At 36.2% G+C, this 20,189-nt stretch overlaps 1 protein-coding gene across 1 annotated transcript in view; it reads right to left on the bottom strand.

Moving 5' to 3' along the window:
• Positions 1-19,261, bottom strand: part of LOC107670658 (C-Jun-amino-terminal kinase-interacting protein 4-like) — a 41,338-nt gene extending 22,077 nt beyond the window's left edge. Inside the window, exons 1-10 of the mRNA XM_016463337.1 lie at positions 18,725-19,261; positions 11,879-11,997; positions 9,023-9,089; positions 8,049-8,140; positions 7,698-7,848; positions 5,342-5,422; positions 3,694-3,853; positions 2,794-2,884; positions 2,164-2,285; positions 1,141-1,152 (exon numbers count right to left, since the gene is read on the bottom strand). Of these exons, the coding sequence (XP_016318823.1) occupies positions 1,141-1,152; positions 2,164-2,285; positions 2,794-2,884; positions 3,694-3,853; positions 5,342-5,422; positions 7,698-7,848; positions 8,049-8,140; positions 9,023-9,089; positions 11,879-11,997; positions 18,725-19,024 (1,195 nt within the window). The 5' untranslated portion in view covers positions 19,025-19,261. The remainder of the gene's footprint in view (positions 1-1,140; positions 1,153-2,163; positions 2,286-2,793; positions 2,885-3,693; positions 3,854-5,341; positions 5,423-7,697; positions 7,849-8,048; positions 8,141-9,022; positions 9,090-11,878; positions 11,998-18,724) is intronic.
• Positions 19,262-20,189: the final 928 nt, after the last annotated feature.

The raw sequence follows: 20,189 nt of genomic DNA on the forward strand, positions 1-20,189 counted from the left end.
GAGAGACCACTGACAGATCAACCACATTCAGATTAGATATAACTAGGCCCACACAGAATCTGTGCCAAGTTTGCTTAATATTATGGCTAATGTGACCTACAAGCTGGCTACTAACAATGAGTTTAGGAGGAGAAACCAGGTTTCAATTTGTGAAAAATATTAAATAAAAACTGAGGTACAAAAGTAATTTTGGGGTATGGTATAAAAATTATTTTTGAGCTATAAAAATGATTTTGGGGTCGCTCAATATTATTATTTCTAAGTGACGATGCCTTTGTGACTGAATTGAAAGATTGAATATTTAAAACATGTAATGCACATTGTTTCATTAAATTATCTTGTTGGAACATGTTCGTCACATCAACTGATGTTGATGTTTTCTTTGTAAAAAAAACTTCTTTTTTTTTTATAAATTACTTTTACTTAGCATGGACACATTTAAGTGACAGTGAAGACATTTATCATGTTACAGAAGATTTCCATTTCAAATAAATTATGTTCTTTTGAACTTTATATTCAACAAAGAATCCTGAAAAAAAAGTATCACAATTAAATTAAAGGAATAAACTGCATTTTAAAACTTACTAAAACAGAAAACAGTTATTATAAATTGCAATAACATTTAACAATATTACTGTTTTTACTGTAATTTTTATATATAAAAGAAATCTGACAGTATTAAAGCAATGAAATTATTATTTTGAAGTGCGTTTTAACTTTAGAGAATGTTATATTTCTTAACAACTACAGCTGAAAAAAAATCGTTCTGAAAGTGATTCCAACTATATTGTTTCTCTGTGCCTTTATCGTTATAGCTGTGGTGTGCACTCTGCTATTCTTTTTAATATTGAGAACAATTTTTAGAACTATATCTTTATCGTTATCTTTATAGTTATTGTCCTTGGTGTGAATGGGCCTTAACACTATCATTCTGCGATACATCATGCTATATAGTAGTGGAAAAAGTTCATATCATGTTGCTGCCATAAGGTAGGCACTATTTGCTACTGTATGATACAGCTAAAGAGGAAAGTATGGAGAAGTGTGAGGAACGGATGAAAGATTCAGATACAAAAATGATGCTAACTGAATCACAAGCAAAGATTCACTGACAGAAAGAAGCAAGGATGTCATACACACCGGAGTACTCCACTGCGGTTAGAGGGAAGATCAGGATAAGAGGGCATGGAGAGAGAAATCTGGGTCAGTTCAACATGCAAAACAGAGCATCATGGGACTGTGCCACCATCACAGAGCTCATCTCTTTATAATGGCAAATGGCACATAAAAATGAAAATTTGCTGAAAATATGCTCTCCCTCAGGTCATCCAAGATGAAGATGAGTTTGTTTCTTCATCAGGAAAGATTTGGAGAAATGTATTGTTACATCACTTGCTCACCAATGGATCCTCTGCAGTGAATGGGTGCCGTCAGAATGAGTCCAAACAGCTGATAAAAACATCACAATAATCCACACCACTCCAGTCCATCAATGAACATCTTGTGAAGTGAAAAGCTGCATGTTCGTAAGAAACAAATCAATCATTAAGACGTTTTTAACTTTAAACCATTGCTTCTGGCCAGAAAATACCATAATCCTTAATAACGATCAATATCCACTGACATATTTGTTTGGAACTGTGTTGGACCAGTTTCACTTGTAAACGGTGCTTGATCTGTGCATATTTCTCTCCTGATTCAGACAAGATGACTTTTTTACTGGAGAAAGAAATATTACAGATAGAGGACTCTATCCGCAAAAAACGGTTTGAAATTAAAAACGTCTTAATGATGGATTTGTTTCTTAGAAACATGCAGCTTTTCACTTCACAAGATGTTAATTGATGGACTCGCGTCGTGTGGATTACTTGTGGATTATTGTGATGTTTTTATCAGTTGTTTGGACTCTCATTCTGACGGCACCCATTCACTGCATAGGATCCATTGGTGAGCAAGTGATGCTACATATCTCCAAATCTGCGCTGATGAGGAAACAAACTCATCTACATCTTGGATGACCTGAGGGTGAGTAAATTCTCAGCAAATATTTGGGTGAACTATTCCTTTGATGTTAATAAAAATCATGCTCAAGTAAAACTGTTTTAGGTTTGTGTAATATGTTTTCCCTTCATAATATCTGAAAATGAACAGCAACAAACGTACCCAACAAATCTGCTCCTTCATCCACGTCTCCAATCAAACCTGTGCCTGCTGACGACACTTCTTCAAAGAGAGACTCTGTATTTCGGTCGAACGCCATGTTCTCAATCCCTCGGGTCGGGGTGCTTCAACACATCAGCAACAAGCAGGTTACATTATTCAGTTATACACCATCACCGGATTTAGGATCTGACCCTTTAAATGGGTCATATGATGCGATTTCAATTTTTCCTTTCTCTTCGGAGTGTTACAAGCTCTTGGTGCATAAATAAGATCTGTAAAGTTGCAAAGACTAAACTATAGCTGGCCAATCAGAGCACACCTCGCTTTTCAGACCGATGAAAATCGACGCATTTCAGAAAGGCGGGGCATAGAGGAGAAACAATAATGTACAGTATGTGGAAAATAATGTGTTTTTTGAACCTTAAACCGCATAAACACATTTCATTACACCAAATACACAAAATAATGTTCTTTTTAGCAACATCATATGATCCCTTTAATATGAGAGAGTAAAACTGTAGCTACTCAGTTCAGTTTAAAAAAATCCTATTAAACCTAAACAGTATTTCTGGGCGTCATAGACATTCAAACATTTTAGACACAGTGCTTGATTTATGGCACACTGGTTACCTTGAACCTTTATATCCGAGGTCCATGTCCAGCTCTGGTGTGGACTCAATAATGGCCTGAACATCTGACTTCTCCTCATTATCGGCCAGACCTGAATAATCAAAATGGACAATTGCATATTTATCATAATTTAAAATGTGATCTGCAATATGTACAAGTGGGTGAAATTGGTCTTTTCCACTCATACACTTTGACAACAAGGTAGTCACAGTCAAAAAGCATAATGGGTAGTGCAACAGTCCCATTGAAACAATACATGGTTTGCTACAGCTTAGCATGCCATTTTAGAGGCATTTTTGCATTGACTTACATACACTACCTTTTACATTTTTGAGGTAAGTACATTTCTTTTAAGAAATTAATATTTTATTCAGCAGAGAGGCATTAGGTGTTTGAAGGTGACAGGTAAAGATTTCAAAATTATTATAAGAGATTTCTAAGTAAATGCTGTTCGTTTGAACTTTCTAATCATCAAAGAATCCTGAAAAAAAGGATCTTGGTTTCCACAAAAAAAAATTAAGCAGCACAACAGTTTTCAACATTGATAATAATAAATGTTTGAGCAGCAAATCAGCATATTAGACTGATTTCTGAAGGATCATGTGACACTGAAGACTGGAGTAATGATGCTGAAAATTCAGCTTTAACATCACAGGAATAAATTACTTCTTAAAATCAAATAGAAAAGTGATTTTAAAATTGTAATAATATTTCACAATATTACTGTTTTTCTGTATTTTTGATAAATGTAGCCTCACCGAGCATAAGAACAATCTTACCGACCCCAAACTTCTGAATGGTAGTAGACCACTAAATAAAGCGCTATTTGAGTAATATTGTGTAATTTTACAGTCATTTAAAACTGTAAAGCATTCCATCCACAGTAAAAGAGTGTCTAACCCGCAGAGACGCTCCTGGTCCCTGGAACAGCCTGAACCTCTGTGTTCTTCCAGAATCCGTCTCCATCCTCTCTGTGCGAGTCCAGGGCCAAATCTGAGGCCGTGGTGGACATGGGAGTGACAGACTTTGAGCCTCCCTGGCTGAGGTCAGACAGCTCATCCTGAAATCATTCAAAACACAATGCTCATTACCTGAAGGTCAGAGATCTCAGCTCAGTGACAGAGGAGAGAAAGCAACATGAAAACACAGAGGGGTTGGGATATTCACTTAAACCCCGAACATTTGACAAACTGATGTGAGACCAGTGGGCACACAAACACACACAGGACAGACACAACGAAATATATAATGGATAATATGCTGGCATTGCTGTAGACATCAAATGTTTTTGAAAAACTGGTGTCAAATAATAACTAGACAAATCAGTGTCAGTTCAAGACTACAAACACAAAAAAGGGCAAACACTTGACAGCTCATTGAAGCAACTGTAAGCTTACATGATACAAAAACAACAACAAAACATCAGAGAACAGCGATTAGAACGGCAAAAAATTGAAATTGACTGATACAGAATATTTTAGTTTTTTCAAGTGTCCTGTAACTAAAATGCAGAAACATTGTAAATACTACAATATTACTAATACTATTTTAAAGTTTAAATTTCTGCTTTTCAACACAATAATAAAAAAATGCATGTTATGCCATTACATTAATGCAAAGTTGTTTTGTAACTTTGCTGTCTGATTATTAGGACACACTTATACACATTTAAAAATGTATATGTTTATAATTTTATCCAAACACTATATTAAATAAAGTGATATATATACGATTTATACCATGCCAATTCAGGAGAGAAGAAATATATCATCCAAACCCATTATCAGTCAATCTCTACAAAAAACTAATGCAACACACAAAGATTTACACAACACACCCCAAACAATGACGCAAATATCATTTACGCTGATGAAATAAGTTAAAAACTGCTGTAAATGCAACCAATGCAGTAATTTAAAGAAAGGAAGAAAAACTGTTAAAGCCAAGTGTTGGGGGTATTTATACTGTAGAGAAATATGAACCTACTAAAACTGAGCCTTTATTAACCTATATCTTTCACGCACCCACACACTTTATCCAAAATAATGCAAAACTAACATTACTTTCCCACTATAAAAATGTAACGGTTACTTTTATTAGGAGTAAAGAAATAGGGTAACATTTCCTTTATAAGTAACATTCCCCAACACTGGTTAAAACTAAATTATAACCACAATAAGTGTTACAACTAAAGAAGTGATACTGTCAGCAACCATTTTGATAACACAATGTTAGAAATGTGCAAATGAAGAACGAAATCTAAGACAGCGTGAAACTGAAATGACATGTGGTGAAAGCTAAATTAACACCATGCATTAGCTTTATGCAACTATATCCTAAATAACTAAAATAATTGTGCATTACTCCATGTTAACATGCTCTTTTTAATTAGCATTTATTACTAATCTGGACGTTCTACATCTAAGTAGTTACATGCAGTTAAGACACCAAACAACCTTCTGTAAAAAAAAACAAAAAAAACGTTCAACTATTAGAGGACAACGGTGATATGCACTACACACTGTCTGCCGCCACAGAGCCTTGCTACCTTGCAGTCGTTTGCCAGCGAGGCCCAAGCTTCCAGAACATCCTTACCACCCCATTTCTTTGGAGTGTCCTCCGCCTCCAACTGCTTGGACAAGAAAATTGGGACGTGGCATCTTATTTTTGTTTGAAACACAAAACACATTAGCGCTCACATGTGTTTGTGCTGTGATCTAGCATTGGTGGGTGGGAAAACACAACTCTAACATAACATTATGGATGAGAACATTTAAAGCAGCGATCCATAGAAGAGAGCTTCAGATTCTTAATGTTGCCATGTTTCATGCAGGTGAACGTGGATGTCGAAGCATCAAATCAGTTCAGGTAAAGAAAAAAGGCTTTAATATAAATTGAGTGAATGTTCTGTATAATGGACCCTTTTCACATGACGCACTTCCACATTGTCAAGTTTTGTATATTTTTACTTATTTATAAAAAAATGTAAAGTTCGTTTATAACACTATACTTTGTTACATTGGCATTACATTTCAGAAAACTAGTTAATGCTGCTGCGTTTCTAATGCAATGGCTGAGGAAGTGACAGCAAATTTGACCTTCTTCTCTCTTCCAACCATTGTAATCAATAGGTCTATTTTTTTCCTCTTTTGGAAAGTCAGAGAAACACTATCACAGATTTTTTCTTTTACTATTGGAGCAAACGGGACAACAAAAATTATATTTGTTGTAGTTTCTTCACCACTATAGAAGGACTTCCAGTTCTGAGAACCCTGGAAATGTGAAAAGGGTCCATTTGACGTTCTTAAATTGAACATCAGTAAGTATTGAACCCAGTTCAAAAAAAAATTTTTTTTCCAAATGAACCGCAAAATATTTTCAGAATAACTGCATATTACACATGTTATCTAAACATCCTCACAACAAGCTTATAACAGCCTATCCTAAAGTATAGGTCAAATAAAGGATGTTAAAGGGGTCATATGACGTTGCTAAAAAAGAACATTATTTTGCGTATTTGGTGTAATGAAATGTGTTTATGCGGTTTACGGTTCAAAAAACACATTATTTTCCACATACTGTACATTATTGTTTCTCCTCTATGCCCTGCCTTTCTGAAATACGTAGATTTTTACAAAGCTCATCGTTCTGAAAAGCGAGGTGTGCTCTGATTGGCCAGCTATCCAGTGCGTTGTGATTGGCCGAATACCTCAAGCGTGTGACGGAAATGTTACGCCCCTACCATACTGTGATGCCGTGTCCCGGCGCGAGACAAAACCAGTAAACCCATTACAAAAGAGGCATTTGTTGCATCCAGTGGGGACATAATTACTGATTATAACTCGCGTTTGAATCATCAGCGGCAAATCCTTTAAATATGAAAACGTACTTACATGCTGTGAGTCAGCATTATTTATCAGCATCATAGACTGTGGTCAGCTTGTGCGCCGAAGGGGAAACAGGGGAACTGAATTCACCGGAACACCAGCATTGTAGGCTATTCTCCCAGGAAACAGTCCTCGTCCTCCGTAAAATGCGTTGCACACATCTGAATATTTGGGTTGAAGTGTTCTGGAACAGTGTTGTAAATACAACTTAACCACTGATGTCTAGTTGTGTCCTCTTTTGGAAGACCAAACAAAGTAGTTTCGCTTTCACAACGAAACACACAGCGTCTCCACGACATGGTGGCGGCAGCAACAATACTACAGCGAGAATCAAAGTTACGCCTTCTTTCTTTGCATGAACATTTGGGCGGTGTTATGCAAATCTTCCCACACAGTGATGTAGACATGTGGGGGCGTGTTTAAACGAGGCGTTTTAGCAGGGCGTGGACAAGTCTTAACTTTTATAAAGAATATCTCTTTGGGTTTGAGACTTTAGCCTTTGCAACTTTAGGGATCTTATCTATTCACGAACAGCTTGTAACACTCCAAAGAGAAAGGAAAACTTGAAATCGCATCATATGACCCCTTTAATACAGTAACTTTAACCCTGTAGTCATTTAACTGCATCGCAAACCCTAAAATCTTATTTAAACCTGTACTTTGGTAGTAAATTTGGTAAAATAGGTCATTGCCGATGTTGCAGGATGCTTGAAAATACGTCATCACTGCCTAACGTTTCCGTGGCAACATCTGTCAACCAACCACTGCTCATATTTTCTTCCCTATCCACCAGCAAACATGTATCTTTACAAAAACAGATCTTGTTTGTTTCAGAGGATATGCGCACAAAACAAAGACATCAAATGTGTATCTACAATCATCTCTTCCCAGAGTTCTTTTATGCTATTTATCTATTATAGCAATTCTTTTCTTCTCATGACCTGGTGTAAATTCCCTGGACATTTGTCTTAGTGCTGTATAATCCCCTCAGTAGAAGATGTTGTGATGTTACTGTACCTTGAGGCTGGCGTTAGAGCACTGATGACTGAGGTTATTGAATCTCCAGCCCTCCATCCCAGGAGTCTCGGCTCTGCCCTGGATGTCAGGTGTCAGTGAAGTGCCACCGCCGGACATGGGGAAGATTCCCAGAGACAGGGGCCGCTCTTTCCTGTTTAATGAGAGGAAGAAGATCAAAAATCATGATACAAACTAACCTGCATCATGTATTAATATTAATGTGTGTAATCAACATATTTTCTAATGTTACTTAATTTTCTATAAACAATCATGCAAAAGTACTATTTAAAACAACTACATCATGGTGTCTGTTTCTTTTTAGCACAGATTAGAAGATTATGTTCATTTTACCGAACTCGGCCAATTGTTGCTGTGTCAGAGGCCTCTCCTCCCGTCTGCTGTATCCGGATCCGTTCCACATGTTCCATGTAGTTGTGGATCATCTGAAGAACAATTTTACAAAACGTAGACGATTCATTGGCCTTAAAGATTTACAGGTAGATACTACAGCTAAATGTGGTTATCAATTCATTCAAAAGTTTGAGGTCGGTAAGATTTTTTTTTATTTTTGAAAGTCGTTTTTTATGCTCACCAAGCCTGCATTTATTTGATCAAAGTAAAAACATTAATATTGTGAAATGTTATTAAAATAACCCTTGTATTTGAATATATTGTAAAGTGTCATTTATTCCTGTGATGCAAAGCTTTCAGCATCATTACTTCAGTGTCACATGACCCTTCAGAAATCATTCAAATATGCTGATTTGCTGCCCAAGAAACATTTCTTATTATCAATGTTGAAAACTGTTGTGCTGCTTAATATTTTTGTGGAAACTGTGATGTATTTGAATATATTGTAAAGTGTCATTTATTCCTGTGATGCAAAGCTTTCAGCATCATTACTTCAGTGTCACATGACCCTTCAGAAATCATTCAAATATGCTGATTTGCTGCCCAAGAAACATTTCTTATTATTATTATCAATGTTGAAAACAGTTGTGCTGCTTCATATTTTTGTGGAAACCATGACACATTTTTTTCAGGATTCTTTGATGTTCAAAAGAACAGCATTTATTTGAAATAAAAATCTATTTGTACCATTATAAATGGCTTTACTGTGCCTTTTTATCATTTTTATGCATTCTTGCTGAATAAAAGTAACAATTTCTTTCAAAGAAATCTTACTAACCCCAAACTTTTGTAAAGTAGTGTATTTTCATTTAAATTCACTATTTGATTAATATATAATATGGTTGTCACTCCCAAAATTGCAGTGTGTGCATGGCCTTAGTCATTTACATGGTGTTGAATTTGCTCTCTCTTACCTCTGTATGCCGCAGATGAAGGGAATTATACTCGCGCTTGAGTTCAGCCTCTCTCTCCTCTAATCGACTTACTGAGAAAGGAGTAAAAATATATTAAAGAAATTAAGCATGATTAAAGAGTCTTTTTGCAAAAGATTTCAGTTCCATCCACAAGTGTTTAAAATGTTTCTTTTTACAATCAACTGCTTTTTATTTATTTTTGTAAAAAAACAATATTTAGGCATCTTTTTGCATGCAAATTCATGCAAAATGTTAGTTTGCGGTGTCTAGTAAACACAAGGTACAAGCTTGGAACAAGGGCCTAAAACTAAATGAGGACAGAGAAACGAGGCTAATTATATTAGTCTTCGTCGTAACACAGGTTAGAAAGTCCCAAATGACCAATGATGACCCGCCGTTTATTGTACAGCACTGAAAAATCATGCGCACCAGCTTGACAATTTAAATTGGCCTGGAACCAGATTTTAAGCTAGTTTGAGTGGGCAAAGCTGATGCTTTCAGTGAGGCCTTTAAAAACACTTGCTGTTCTGTAGAAAGAATATCCACAGAGGATATTATACAGGCTTGATTTAAGAGGTGACACAAAAACAAAATCCACTTTTAGCTGTCAGGTTTAAATCTAAGCCTGCAGCAGAACTGCCCAATGCATCCCACCATCAGACCGGCTAATTCACTGTCTACACACTTAGTTTCAGCACAGTGAATTCTAGTAGAACCAATATCCATTTCAAATCTCAGAAAAGGGTTTGCTGGAAATGCCAGAATTAATTAATTAGTGCCAGATTAAAACAGCAGACATCCATAATTAGCATGTATTGGTGCTTGACTAATATCATTAGTCAAGTCAAGGCCTGTACTATGACTAATATCATAGTACAGGCCTATTCTAGCACACACTCAGTCTGAACTCACCCTGGTTTAGATGTTTTTATGGATGTTTTCGAGCAACAGAACATGAGTAATGTTATTCAGGGCCACAGAAAACATTGCATTTAATAAGACTGAAGCGATTAATCACATTCATGCAAAACCAGACAAAGCTACTTTACTCAAAGCCAGACTACTAGGGGTGTAAATATTTGCTCTGACAACAATTCAAATTGTGTTTTCGATTCTTTAGGAAAAGATGCAATGCATCATGAAATTTGGTCACAACTTAGGTTATTCTGATGTGATTCATAATTATTTTCTAAAATGTGCAGAGGAGAGTTTCTGTGTGCATGTGGTCTGAAAAATAGAATTACTGCATTTTAAAGTAACATTAATAAAGGTTGTTGTACTGTTTTAAAGAGATTAACTTATTTTTATGCACAAAGGCGCTCAACTATTGTTACATGTACACAGCAAATGACTCTTTAAAAAAAATTGTTTTACTCACCTTCAGGCCATCCAAGATGCATCCAAGTTTCTCTATCAAATCAGATTCAGAGAAATTCAACACTACATCACTTGCTCACAATTGGATCATTTGCAGTGAATGGGTGCCATCAGAATGAGAGTTCTGAACAGCTGATAACAACATCACAATAATCCACAAGTATTCCACACGACTCCAATCCATGTAAACAGTGTTTGATCTATGCATATTTCTCTCCTGATTCAAGCAAGAAGACTTTTTCGACGCAGAAAGCAATATTATGGACCAAGGACTGGTACTTTATCAACGGATTAAAGTTGTAATGATGAATTTTTTTATTACAGACAAGCTGATTTTTACTTCTTAAGACATGATTTGATGGACTGTTTCTATCAGCTGATTGGACACTAATTCTGACGGCACCCATTCACTGCGGAGCATCCATTGGTGAGCAAGTGATGTAATGCTACATTTCTCCAAATCTGTTCCCATGAAGAAACAAACTTATCTACATCTGGTATGGCCTGCAGCTTAAGTACGTTTTCATCTATTTTCATTTCAATTTTCATTTTTGGGGGAGCTATTCCTTTAAAGGTTATACCAAAGACTATAGAATATCCAAGACGTGTCACTCGTATAATTTTGAATGGGGAAAAATGCAACACTCAATATGGCCGCTCTATCGAACGAAGCCCCACCTTCTGAGCAAAAGAGCCAATCGCTAATCACTGCAGCTGCCGTTGGAAGTCCTGGTTGCTATAGAAACAGTCAACGCTCTAAGATGTGCGGTTAGGACTGCGCATGTGCACTGGCTGATCTAGTCTGAAAAATAAGCTTTTTTTAATGCTATTTGAGCAAAATAAACAACATTTATGATACCGTTGTTGTCGGATTTCATTGGTGATTTCAAATATGAAATTTAATCGTAAGCTTAGTGAACAGTTTTGGAGAATTTGATTTTTCCCCATTCAAAGAGATAGGAGCTGCACTTGCATGCCAGAGAGGAATTTCAAAGATGGCCGCCGAGTGACATGACTTGCCTTAAAGGGACTTTGGTTATACTAGTAGAATTTGGACAGAAAACAATACGGCAAATTAATCTGTTGAATGCTGACGCAAAGGAACAGCAAACAGCCCTTGCAAATCACATTAGTGTAAGATAGCTAACACCCAACTACTTCACTTTAGTGGCAATCTGCGCAATAATGACTCACAGCCATGAGGAATCAAACAGCTATATGTTGAAGCGAAAGAAATTGTCAAATCTTTGCTGTGCAAATTGGCCACTGTTCATTATCAATGATCCATTAATAGGGTCAGTAATGGTTTGAGGAGAGAGAGAGCAGATTGAATGATGGTACAGTACTCTATTATGATCCATGAGTGAAGAACACTTAACCAATACTTCACATAACAGCTAAAGTGTACAGAACTATGGACTATAGCTATTATACTAAAACAGAAGTAGGACATTTAGAGCAGATGCATGGACATATAACATGTAGAAGTAGGGCTGCACGATTATGACAAAAATCATAATTGTCGATTCCAGGCTTTCCAGATGGTTCTGCAAGTCCTTCTTCTCTTGGTCTTGCGAATCTTCAAATTCAATAAATTTCTGCTCACAGAAAACACAAAGAAAAAGAAAAAAAAACACTGCATAATACATTTACTTTTAAACAGCTAACAGGCCTTACAGAATGTAATTATGTTACATCATGACATCAACAGTAGGTGATATTTGTAATTTAATTTTTTCAAGGCGAGTCATCAATATTTCTGGTCTTTTTTTATATGCGTATATCTGATAAAATTAACTTTAGTTAGCTAGCATATTGATTACACACTCAACAGACTAAAAGCTACAAAACTTCAAGCAGAAAATGCACTTTATGATTTCTACTAGGTAGTAGAATAGACCAAAAATAGGATCAGGAAAAGGATAAACGTGAAGTCTGACACATTATCTTCCATTTTATGGATTTTTCCAGGTCTTTATGCCTTTTTAAAGGCTGAGGAACAAGATTAAAATGTCAAATCTATCAGGACTGACACAAACAAGGCAGAAAAGTTGTCTAAGAATTTATTTTAACAAACTAGCTCCAAAATATGTCACCAAAATCTTTAATGTGAAATATGGATATATGGTTGACCAAAGTGGCTGATGCTTTTTTCAATAGTCGATGATGTGGATATATAAAAAGTACAGCAGTTGTTATAATGCAGATACATGATTTAGTGATAGCAAATTAACAACATTGTTTAATGTACAAAAATTTGCTGAAATTAAATGTATAAATATTTTTTCACAATATTGTGGTCAACATGATTTTTGTTTTTGAAAGAACTTGCTTATGCCACATTTATTTGATCAAAAATACAGTAATTTTCAGCGACATTACTCCAGTCTTCAGTGTCACATGATCCTTCAGAAATCATTCTGATATGCTGATTTGCGGTTTGCTGATTCGCATTCTGATATGCGATTTGCAACGCTGCTAACAACTGATGTACAGAAAGTTCAAAAGAACAGCATTTATTTGAAACCGAAATCTTTTATAAATATTATAAATATCTTTACTGTCACTTTTGATTCATTTAATGCATCTTTGCTGAATAAAAATATTAATTTCTTTCAAAAACTCTTACTGGACCACAAACTATTCAGTGGCAGTGTATGAAAACAGCAAAAAGTGCATAATGGATTGACAAAACTGTACGTTTCACAAGCAAAATACAGTGTGAATCCAGCAAGAGGTTTTATAGCTGGTCGCAGCAAAGGACTCCATGACCTGAAAGTAATATCTTGACGCATTTTCCCTAATTGGAATCTCTCTCCTGCAAATCCCTACAGAACGCATGCTTCATGTCTGGAGTACAGGGGTCTCCTGGAGAGCCTGGTGCAGTGTGAGTATCCGATAAAGGGGAGCTGTTTCTGTGTCACTTTAGGTTCCCGTCACACTGGCATGCAAAAACTCATTCAGCGGACCCCCTCGAGCACAGAGATCAACAAACATAAAGTTCATGTCACATTCAATTCCCATTCATTTTCAGTGCAACACAGAGCTCTCACAAACACACAGTTTGGGTTATAAAGTTAAGGAAGTTTAAGACAAGACATACACTATAACAACATGATAATATACAAATTCTGTTGTCAAACTGTTTTTCTAAATATTCTGTGAAACAAGGGGTCATGTCATCTTAAGTCAATAAACTGTACTAATATATATATATATATATGCATTATATCAGACAATATGCTCTCTAGATATCAAAAATATTATCATCGGCCATGGAAAACTCAAATGAACTCAATTCATTAAATTACATTAGTTTTAATTAGGCCTGGGCGATAAAACGGTATCGATATTTATCGACGGTACACCTTCTTCGATAACGATGTAAAAAATGTAGTCATAGACTGTATAAAAACATGGACGTAGTGTCCGCGACGTCACCCGTTGATTTCCGAAGACCATTTTTGAAGCTCAAAAGTGGGCGGAGGTGGCCGTCGCCATCTTGGCAGCGCGTCACTCCCGTGATAAACTCAGAACACACATTTAAAGGTGCCGTAGGAGATCTTAGAAAATGCTAACTTTAGCCTGATAGCACTGAAAGCCAACGTCCCACCCTCCCCTGCAATCTCAGTCCAAAGCCACGCCCCCTTAACGCATGTACGCTCACAGACCAGAATACCAGAGACAACATTAATACAATAGGCTACATCAGCGGTTCCCAATAACAGTCCTCGCGCACACTTCTCTAGTAAGTTTAGTCTGTGTGTGAAGACAAGCGCAGCGCAAATCCGTGAATGAATGTTCCGAAGTGAAGTAAACTTCAACGGATTTCCCCTGCTCAGGGAGTAGGGAGCAATGAACACTGTGTAGGGATCATATCAATCGGAACACAGTTCATGCACGTAGCTCACATCTAACGAGCTGGTTATCTGAATCGGGTGTGTTAACTAAGCGAGACATGCAAAATATGCAGAGCGGGGAGGCGGGCGAGGACTGGAATTGGGAACCGCTGGACTACATCATGTGTCATTTACCGGTGAGAAAACTTTAAAACTACTACAATACTGGGAAGGAAGATCGGGTTGTTGATGTTTGTCTGCCATTCTCGCTCTGCAATACATACGTTCACAGGCAGGTAGGAAAGCATATTAAAACATTGGATTGGTTTCTTCTTTAAATTATAAAAAAAAGAAAAAATATGAATGGTATTATAATGTTATACTAAAACTAAAACAATGGAAAAACCCTTAAGATAATATGTAGAAAGAAAAAAAACATATCTTAAGCGTGCAGAATAACATAAGTGGACTGTGAACGATTAATTGCCGCTTTGAACGATTACGTAATTGTGGCATCCATAATTGTAATTGCGATTAGAAATTCGATTAATTGTGCAGCCCTACTTCCACAGAATATATAAATACAGATAAATACATTTAGACCACTTAACTTAATGATTGCTATCGGGATGTGAAGAGACTTTCAACCAGCATAACAAAAAAATGTTCTAAAGACAATCACCTATTGCACCTTTAATACTGACTTTACACGGACTTTAAGGGATGACACTATATATAAGTTTAAACTCGCAGCTTGAGACTTATCATTAACTAAAATTAAAACTATTAAAAATAATTTTCGGAAATTGAAAAATAAAATAAAATATACATTTTAGATTAAAAAATATAAATGTAAAAATTTTAAGAAAATTAGAAGTGATAAAATGTGTGCAAGCTGAATTACTAAAATAGCTCAAACTAATTTTTTTTTTAACTAATAAAAATGACAATAGCACATAATATAACAAAAGCACAAAACATGTACAAAAACTTAAAGCAAAATTAAAATGAAAACTGAAAATATAAAAGTTAATTTAACATACATACAAGAATACTGTATAAATAATATTAACACTGGTTTGAGACAACATATTGGTTCAATCATGTGTTACTTTACAATTTTATGAAAATGTAATGCATTATGCCTGAAACCCGATCAAGATCCTATATAGTCTTAAAAGTTTCTCTAGTATATCAGTGAGCTGAAACATGAGTGAAAGATCAATGTTCACCGCTATTGAATATTGACCACAGCCTTATGTCACTCTGCTGTTGGAAGTGAAATCTGTCATAATAGGATGTATCCAGATCAGTACACACAGGGATTAATGCAGCTCATGGCTCATTTGTGTTTTGGTTGTAGAATGTGCCAGACATATTGCTCATAATCCCAGTTAACTGTCACTGTGACAGGAACACATAAAGCCCATTGAGCAGCCTTAATCTGTCCAAAGTCGGGCTTACATATGTTGAGAACTGTACAATGCAGTGTAATCTGATTTCCAAAACAGATTAGAGTCACATCAAAGAATTTACTCACACACATCAACTATGAAAGGTTCGTAACTTAAAACTAATGATGCACGCAATATAATTTCAAAGGTTTAATGTAAAAAAAGTATCTGAAAAAAGCACTGTGTTTCCATGCATGACGACAGACTGTTGCATCTGTCTGTGCCTGGCAAAATCCTGCCATATATGGAAGACTTGGACTTAGGGATGCTCATTTTAACCGGTTAACCGTTAACCTACCGTGAACAATTTTGACCGATTAATACAATCCGTTAAACGGTTTAAAAAGTCATTTATTTTATTTTTTTAGTAATTTATCAAAATATTTAAAAAGGTTTGCTGCATGGTTGAAATACGCTACGTGTATAAAAAAAAAAGTTTTTTAGAGGGAGAAAAACATAAGTTCAAGTCGCATTTTATTATTTCATTTAGAAATAGGCCTAATGCCGACACGAAATGTTTACAAACATTATAATAAACACTGTAAACATAGTTTTAGTTCCCCTCACTCCACAACAAAGCCTTTCAATTGACAGTATTTAGAAAAGAACAAGAATTAAAAATATAAGAAGCTATAGCTAAACGACAAGCCAAAACGAATTAATTTAGGCTAAAACGAAACTGAAACCACCGTTGCGTCTCTCATTCGACACAAAATCAAATGTTTCCATATTCGCGATGTATTTGAATGCCAAAATATTATTTATTATGTAGCCTACTTCACTCGCGCGTTCCAAATCCACGTAAAACAAAATGGTTTGCATAACATCATTCACGGTGGTCAGGTGATAATGCTTAACGGCACAGATTTTACTATATATATATTTAAACTGAGCAGTGTGTGTTTTTTCCCCATATGTTTGACTGACTGTATTTTATTATGATAATGAACTGGCTGCATTGTCAAGGTAGCAATGCTTAACTGAGTGCGCGCATGAGGCACCGGCACAATCACTTGATTTTTTCCTTCTAACAGTGGAAGAAACTACTCCTTTTAGTCCTAAATATAATCGGAATTGTAAAAGGTTTGCCTTTATTTGTGTACATTCACAATAAAAACAAATCTTTGTGCTATATACAGCTTTATGTTTTTCTCCGCTTGCAGAAGCGCTGCATGTGCGTGATGTGATATGATGACTATGTGAATCCTCATGTTCTGTTGTTTGCTGCTTTTTGCGAATGTAAAATTAATCGCCAGGAAACAAATGTTAGTATTTTTAATGGGTCACAGACACTTATCCTTTCTAATTTAATTCAATTCGAATTTAAAATAATCTCGTCAGTTAACGATTAATAATCGGTTAACGAGTGTCGGTTGTCGGTTAGGAAAAATAACCGAAATGAACATCCCTACTTGGACTAGATGACACTTTTGACTCTAGTAGTTATTTATCAAGGTAGGTTTATTTTTGAAATTTAATTTCTGTGTAAACATACCTTAAAGTCTTGCCTACAAAAAAAAAACAGCTATTGATTATTTCCACCATTATTCCCCAGGGAAAAAAATACAGTTCACTGAACATGCTGTCACATTATATGGGGTAAGTTGTCACAACGAAAACTGCCACTAAACACCCAATAGGGTATATGTCGAACATCACCTGACCAAACCCGGAAAACAGGTCTCATTGCTTCCGCTTGTCGGAGAACGTGTTAACAGCCGTATTAAATAATAGCGATATCTATGGACTTTTAAGATAATCAGTTAAACTAGCTAGCTGTTTTTATTGTTGACGTTTTATTCAATTTTTATATCTAAATGTGAAAAGAATAAAAATAAAAATAACTTTTAGCTATCAGTCCGCATATGTGATGGACATTGGTTATGATCATCATTGGTATCTACTTTGAAGGCATCTTGAGTAAAACGGCGTCATATTTAACTAAGCATATGCAAAACGCTTGAACCGGAAGCGACGAGACCCTGTTAACAGAATACGGAAGTCTGTTGCGCATAACCCCTATTGTAGGCTTATTAGCCTAAAAGTCATGAAACAGAATGGTCATGGTCAACAAATATTGTGATTAGTAACATTTTTAAAAATTTTATTTTTACAAATGAATAACCTTATGACAACCTGCCTAATTTGACAACACACAAAAAATGAGAAAAAATTATATGGGGATTTTGAAAAAGGTGTTTGAAATCCACATACAAAATCACTGCTAAAAACTATTGTACTTTTGAATCAAAACCTTACAGCTACCCATCAAACAAAACATTTAGCTAATGTTCCCTATAAGTTATGAAAACGTTATTTATGAATGTTCTCTGAATATTCAAAATGTCCAGTTTTAAATGTTTAAAAAAACATTTAAAGGTACATTACCTTATAGGTAACATTATAGGTAACATTAAAAAAAAAACGTTAGATGAACATCCAACTAAAATGTTTCAGAAAAAAAAAACGTTCTACGAACAACTTATAAATAACATTTTCGCGCTAACGTTTTGAGAACATTATTAAAGACCAGATAACTTTGAATTAACATTAATTAATGGCGTTACTGGAAGAACGTTACAGCCAAAGTTCTGCCACTGTGACAACTTGCCCCGGTCTCTCCCATATGACACGGAGGCAAGCATCTTCCTCTGTAGCGTGCATTGTAAGACAAAAAACACGCCTGACATGTTGCTTGTTTGCTTGTTTTATGTTTTTAATCTCTTGTCTTTATTTACAAGCACGCAATAAACATTAGTCCGCCATTTCTATCAAACAAACCGCTTGTATATTAAGTTCTAACCATCAGCAAGGACCAGACAGACCATCAGAGGGAATAATAATGAACTGCAGCTCGTTAAAAATGCATATTTTATTTCTTTATTGGCGTAAGGCCCAAGGCTGATTCATCCTCAAAGGGCAGCACTGGCTAAACAAGGCATGACAAAGCCATTCGTGCGCACGTGAGTGCTGCTGCTGCAAGAAAACAAAGATGCCCAGCTCGAAGAGACAGATCTAAGATCTCCACTCACCTCCTCGGTGTGTTTCCTCAGCGCTTTCTCGCGCTCGTACTGTGTGATCAGCTGCTCGTTGTCCTCCTTCAGGAGCTCCAGCTCCACTTCGTGCTCCTGGTTCTCGGCGAACACGGTGTCGAGGTTCTCCAGCACCGCCACGACCAGCGGCATCAGCTCCTTCACCACGTCCTCGTCGTACTTGCGGATGAGTCTCTCGAACTCGCGGTAGATGGAGTTGGCCAGGCCCGAGACCCTCTCCGACATGATCGCCGATGTCCCCGGGTCGTCCTGGTACACAACTCCGTCATCCAGCTCCATTTTCCTTCCTCTCGAGAGAGACTGTCCTAGATTTAAACCTCCGCTATGCCAACCCAACGTGTCTCGGCTTGTATTTGAAGAACGAATGCTGATGTATTCCCGTTATATTCTCCGAAACACAGATCCCGCGGAAGTCCAGAGTCCCTCCCTGGAACCGGCCGATGGAATAGATCTTTTTTTTTTTTTCCCGCGGTCGCCCCACAACAGCTGAGCCTCTGTTGACAATCGCGCGGTGACGTCACGCGGCGTAACGTAACGACTGATCTTGAGACATGATGGGACAAAACATGTCCTGCGACTTTCCCTGCCATTACTGTATTTATTTTAATTTTTTTTTTTTATTCGTGTTTTTATATTCCCACTCTGGAATTAATCAGTTAAGGATAATTGATAATAATGAAATTGATAACTAGAGTGGTCTTGACAAAACTGCAGGATGCGAATTATAGGGTTAATATTCTATCCACATAGGAAATAAAAACTACTTTTTTTTAAATCGCGATCAAAAATAGGTATACTAGAAACTTCCAGGCAGGTGTGTTGAGGCAAGTTGGAGCTAAACTCTGCAGGACACCGGGCCCTCCAGGACTGAGTTTGGAGACCCCCTGCCATAGCTCAAAATAGAATCATAATAAATAATAAAGGAAAAAGAAAGAAGAGGGCATTATACAGAATAATAAAAATTAAACATTAAATATGGTAGAAAATGTGTAGGCCATGCGAATTGTACATGTTCTGAGTGCTTTCTTGTTAAGTGAAACTTGTACAGTGAAATTGTAAGCATAGTTTTTTATCTCTTGTGAAAATACTACAAAAACAGGTTTACAATTTGAAAATTTACACTTGTGAATATAGAATCTACATAAGAAGAGAATTATTACAAAACAGGCATTGGGATCCGCTTCAAAAAATACAAAAATAGTACATTTGGGATTCATTGAAAAATCTTGTAAGATAGTATTCGAGATAAACTAACATTTTCAGAGCTGAGAAGTATAACTGCATGACCAAAACAAATGAAGACGAGTTTCAGTGTCATTCTAACAAAAGGAACATTTTTTTTCTCAAAATCAGATCCACATTTTTTCTTCAGGAAATTTTTGACAGGGTAAATGTTATGGAGTAAGCCTACGGTATAGGATCATCAGATAACTGATGTCATATA

This window comes from Sinocyclocheilus anshuiensis, unplaced genomic scaffold (genome assembly GCF_001515605.1).
Source record: "Sinocyclocheilus anshuiensis isolate Anshui unplaced genomic scaffold, SAMN03320099.WGS_v1.1 scaffold1165, whole genome shotgun sequence".
Classification (NCBI taxonomy): domain Eukaryota; kingdom Metazoa; phylum Chordata; class Actinopteri; order Cypriniformes; family Cyprinidae; genus Sinocyclocheilus; species Sinocyclocheilus anshuiensis.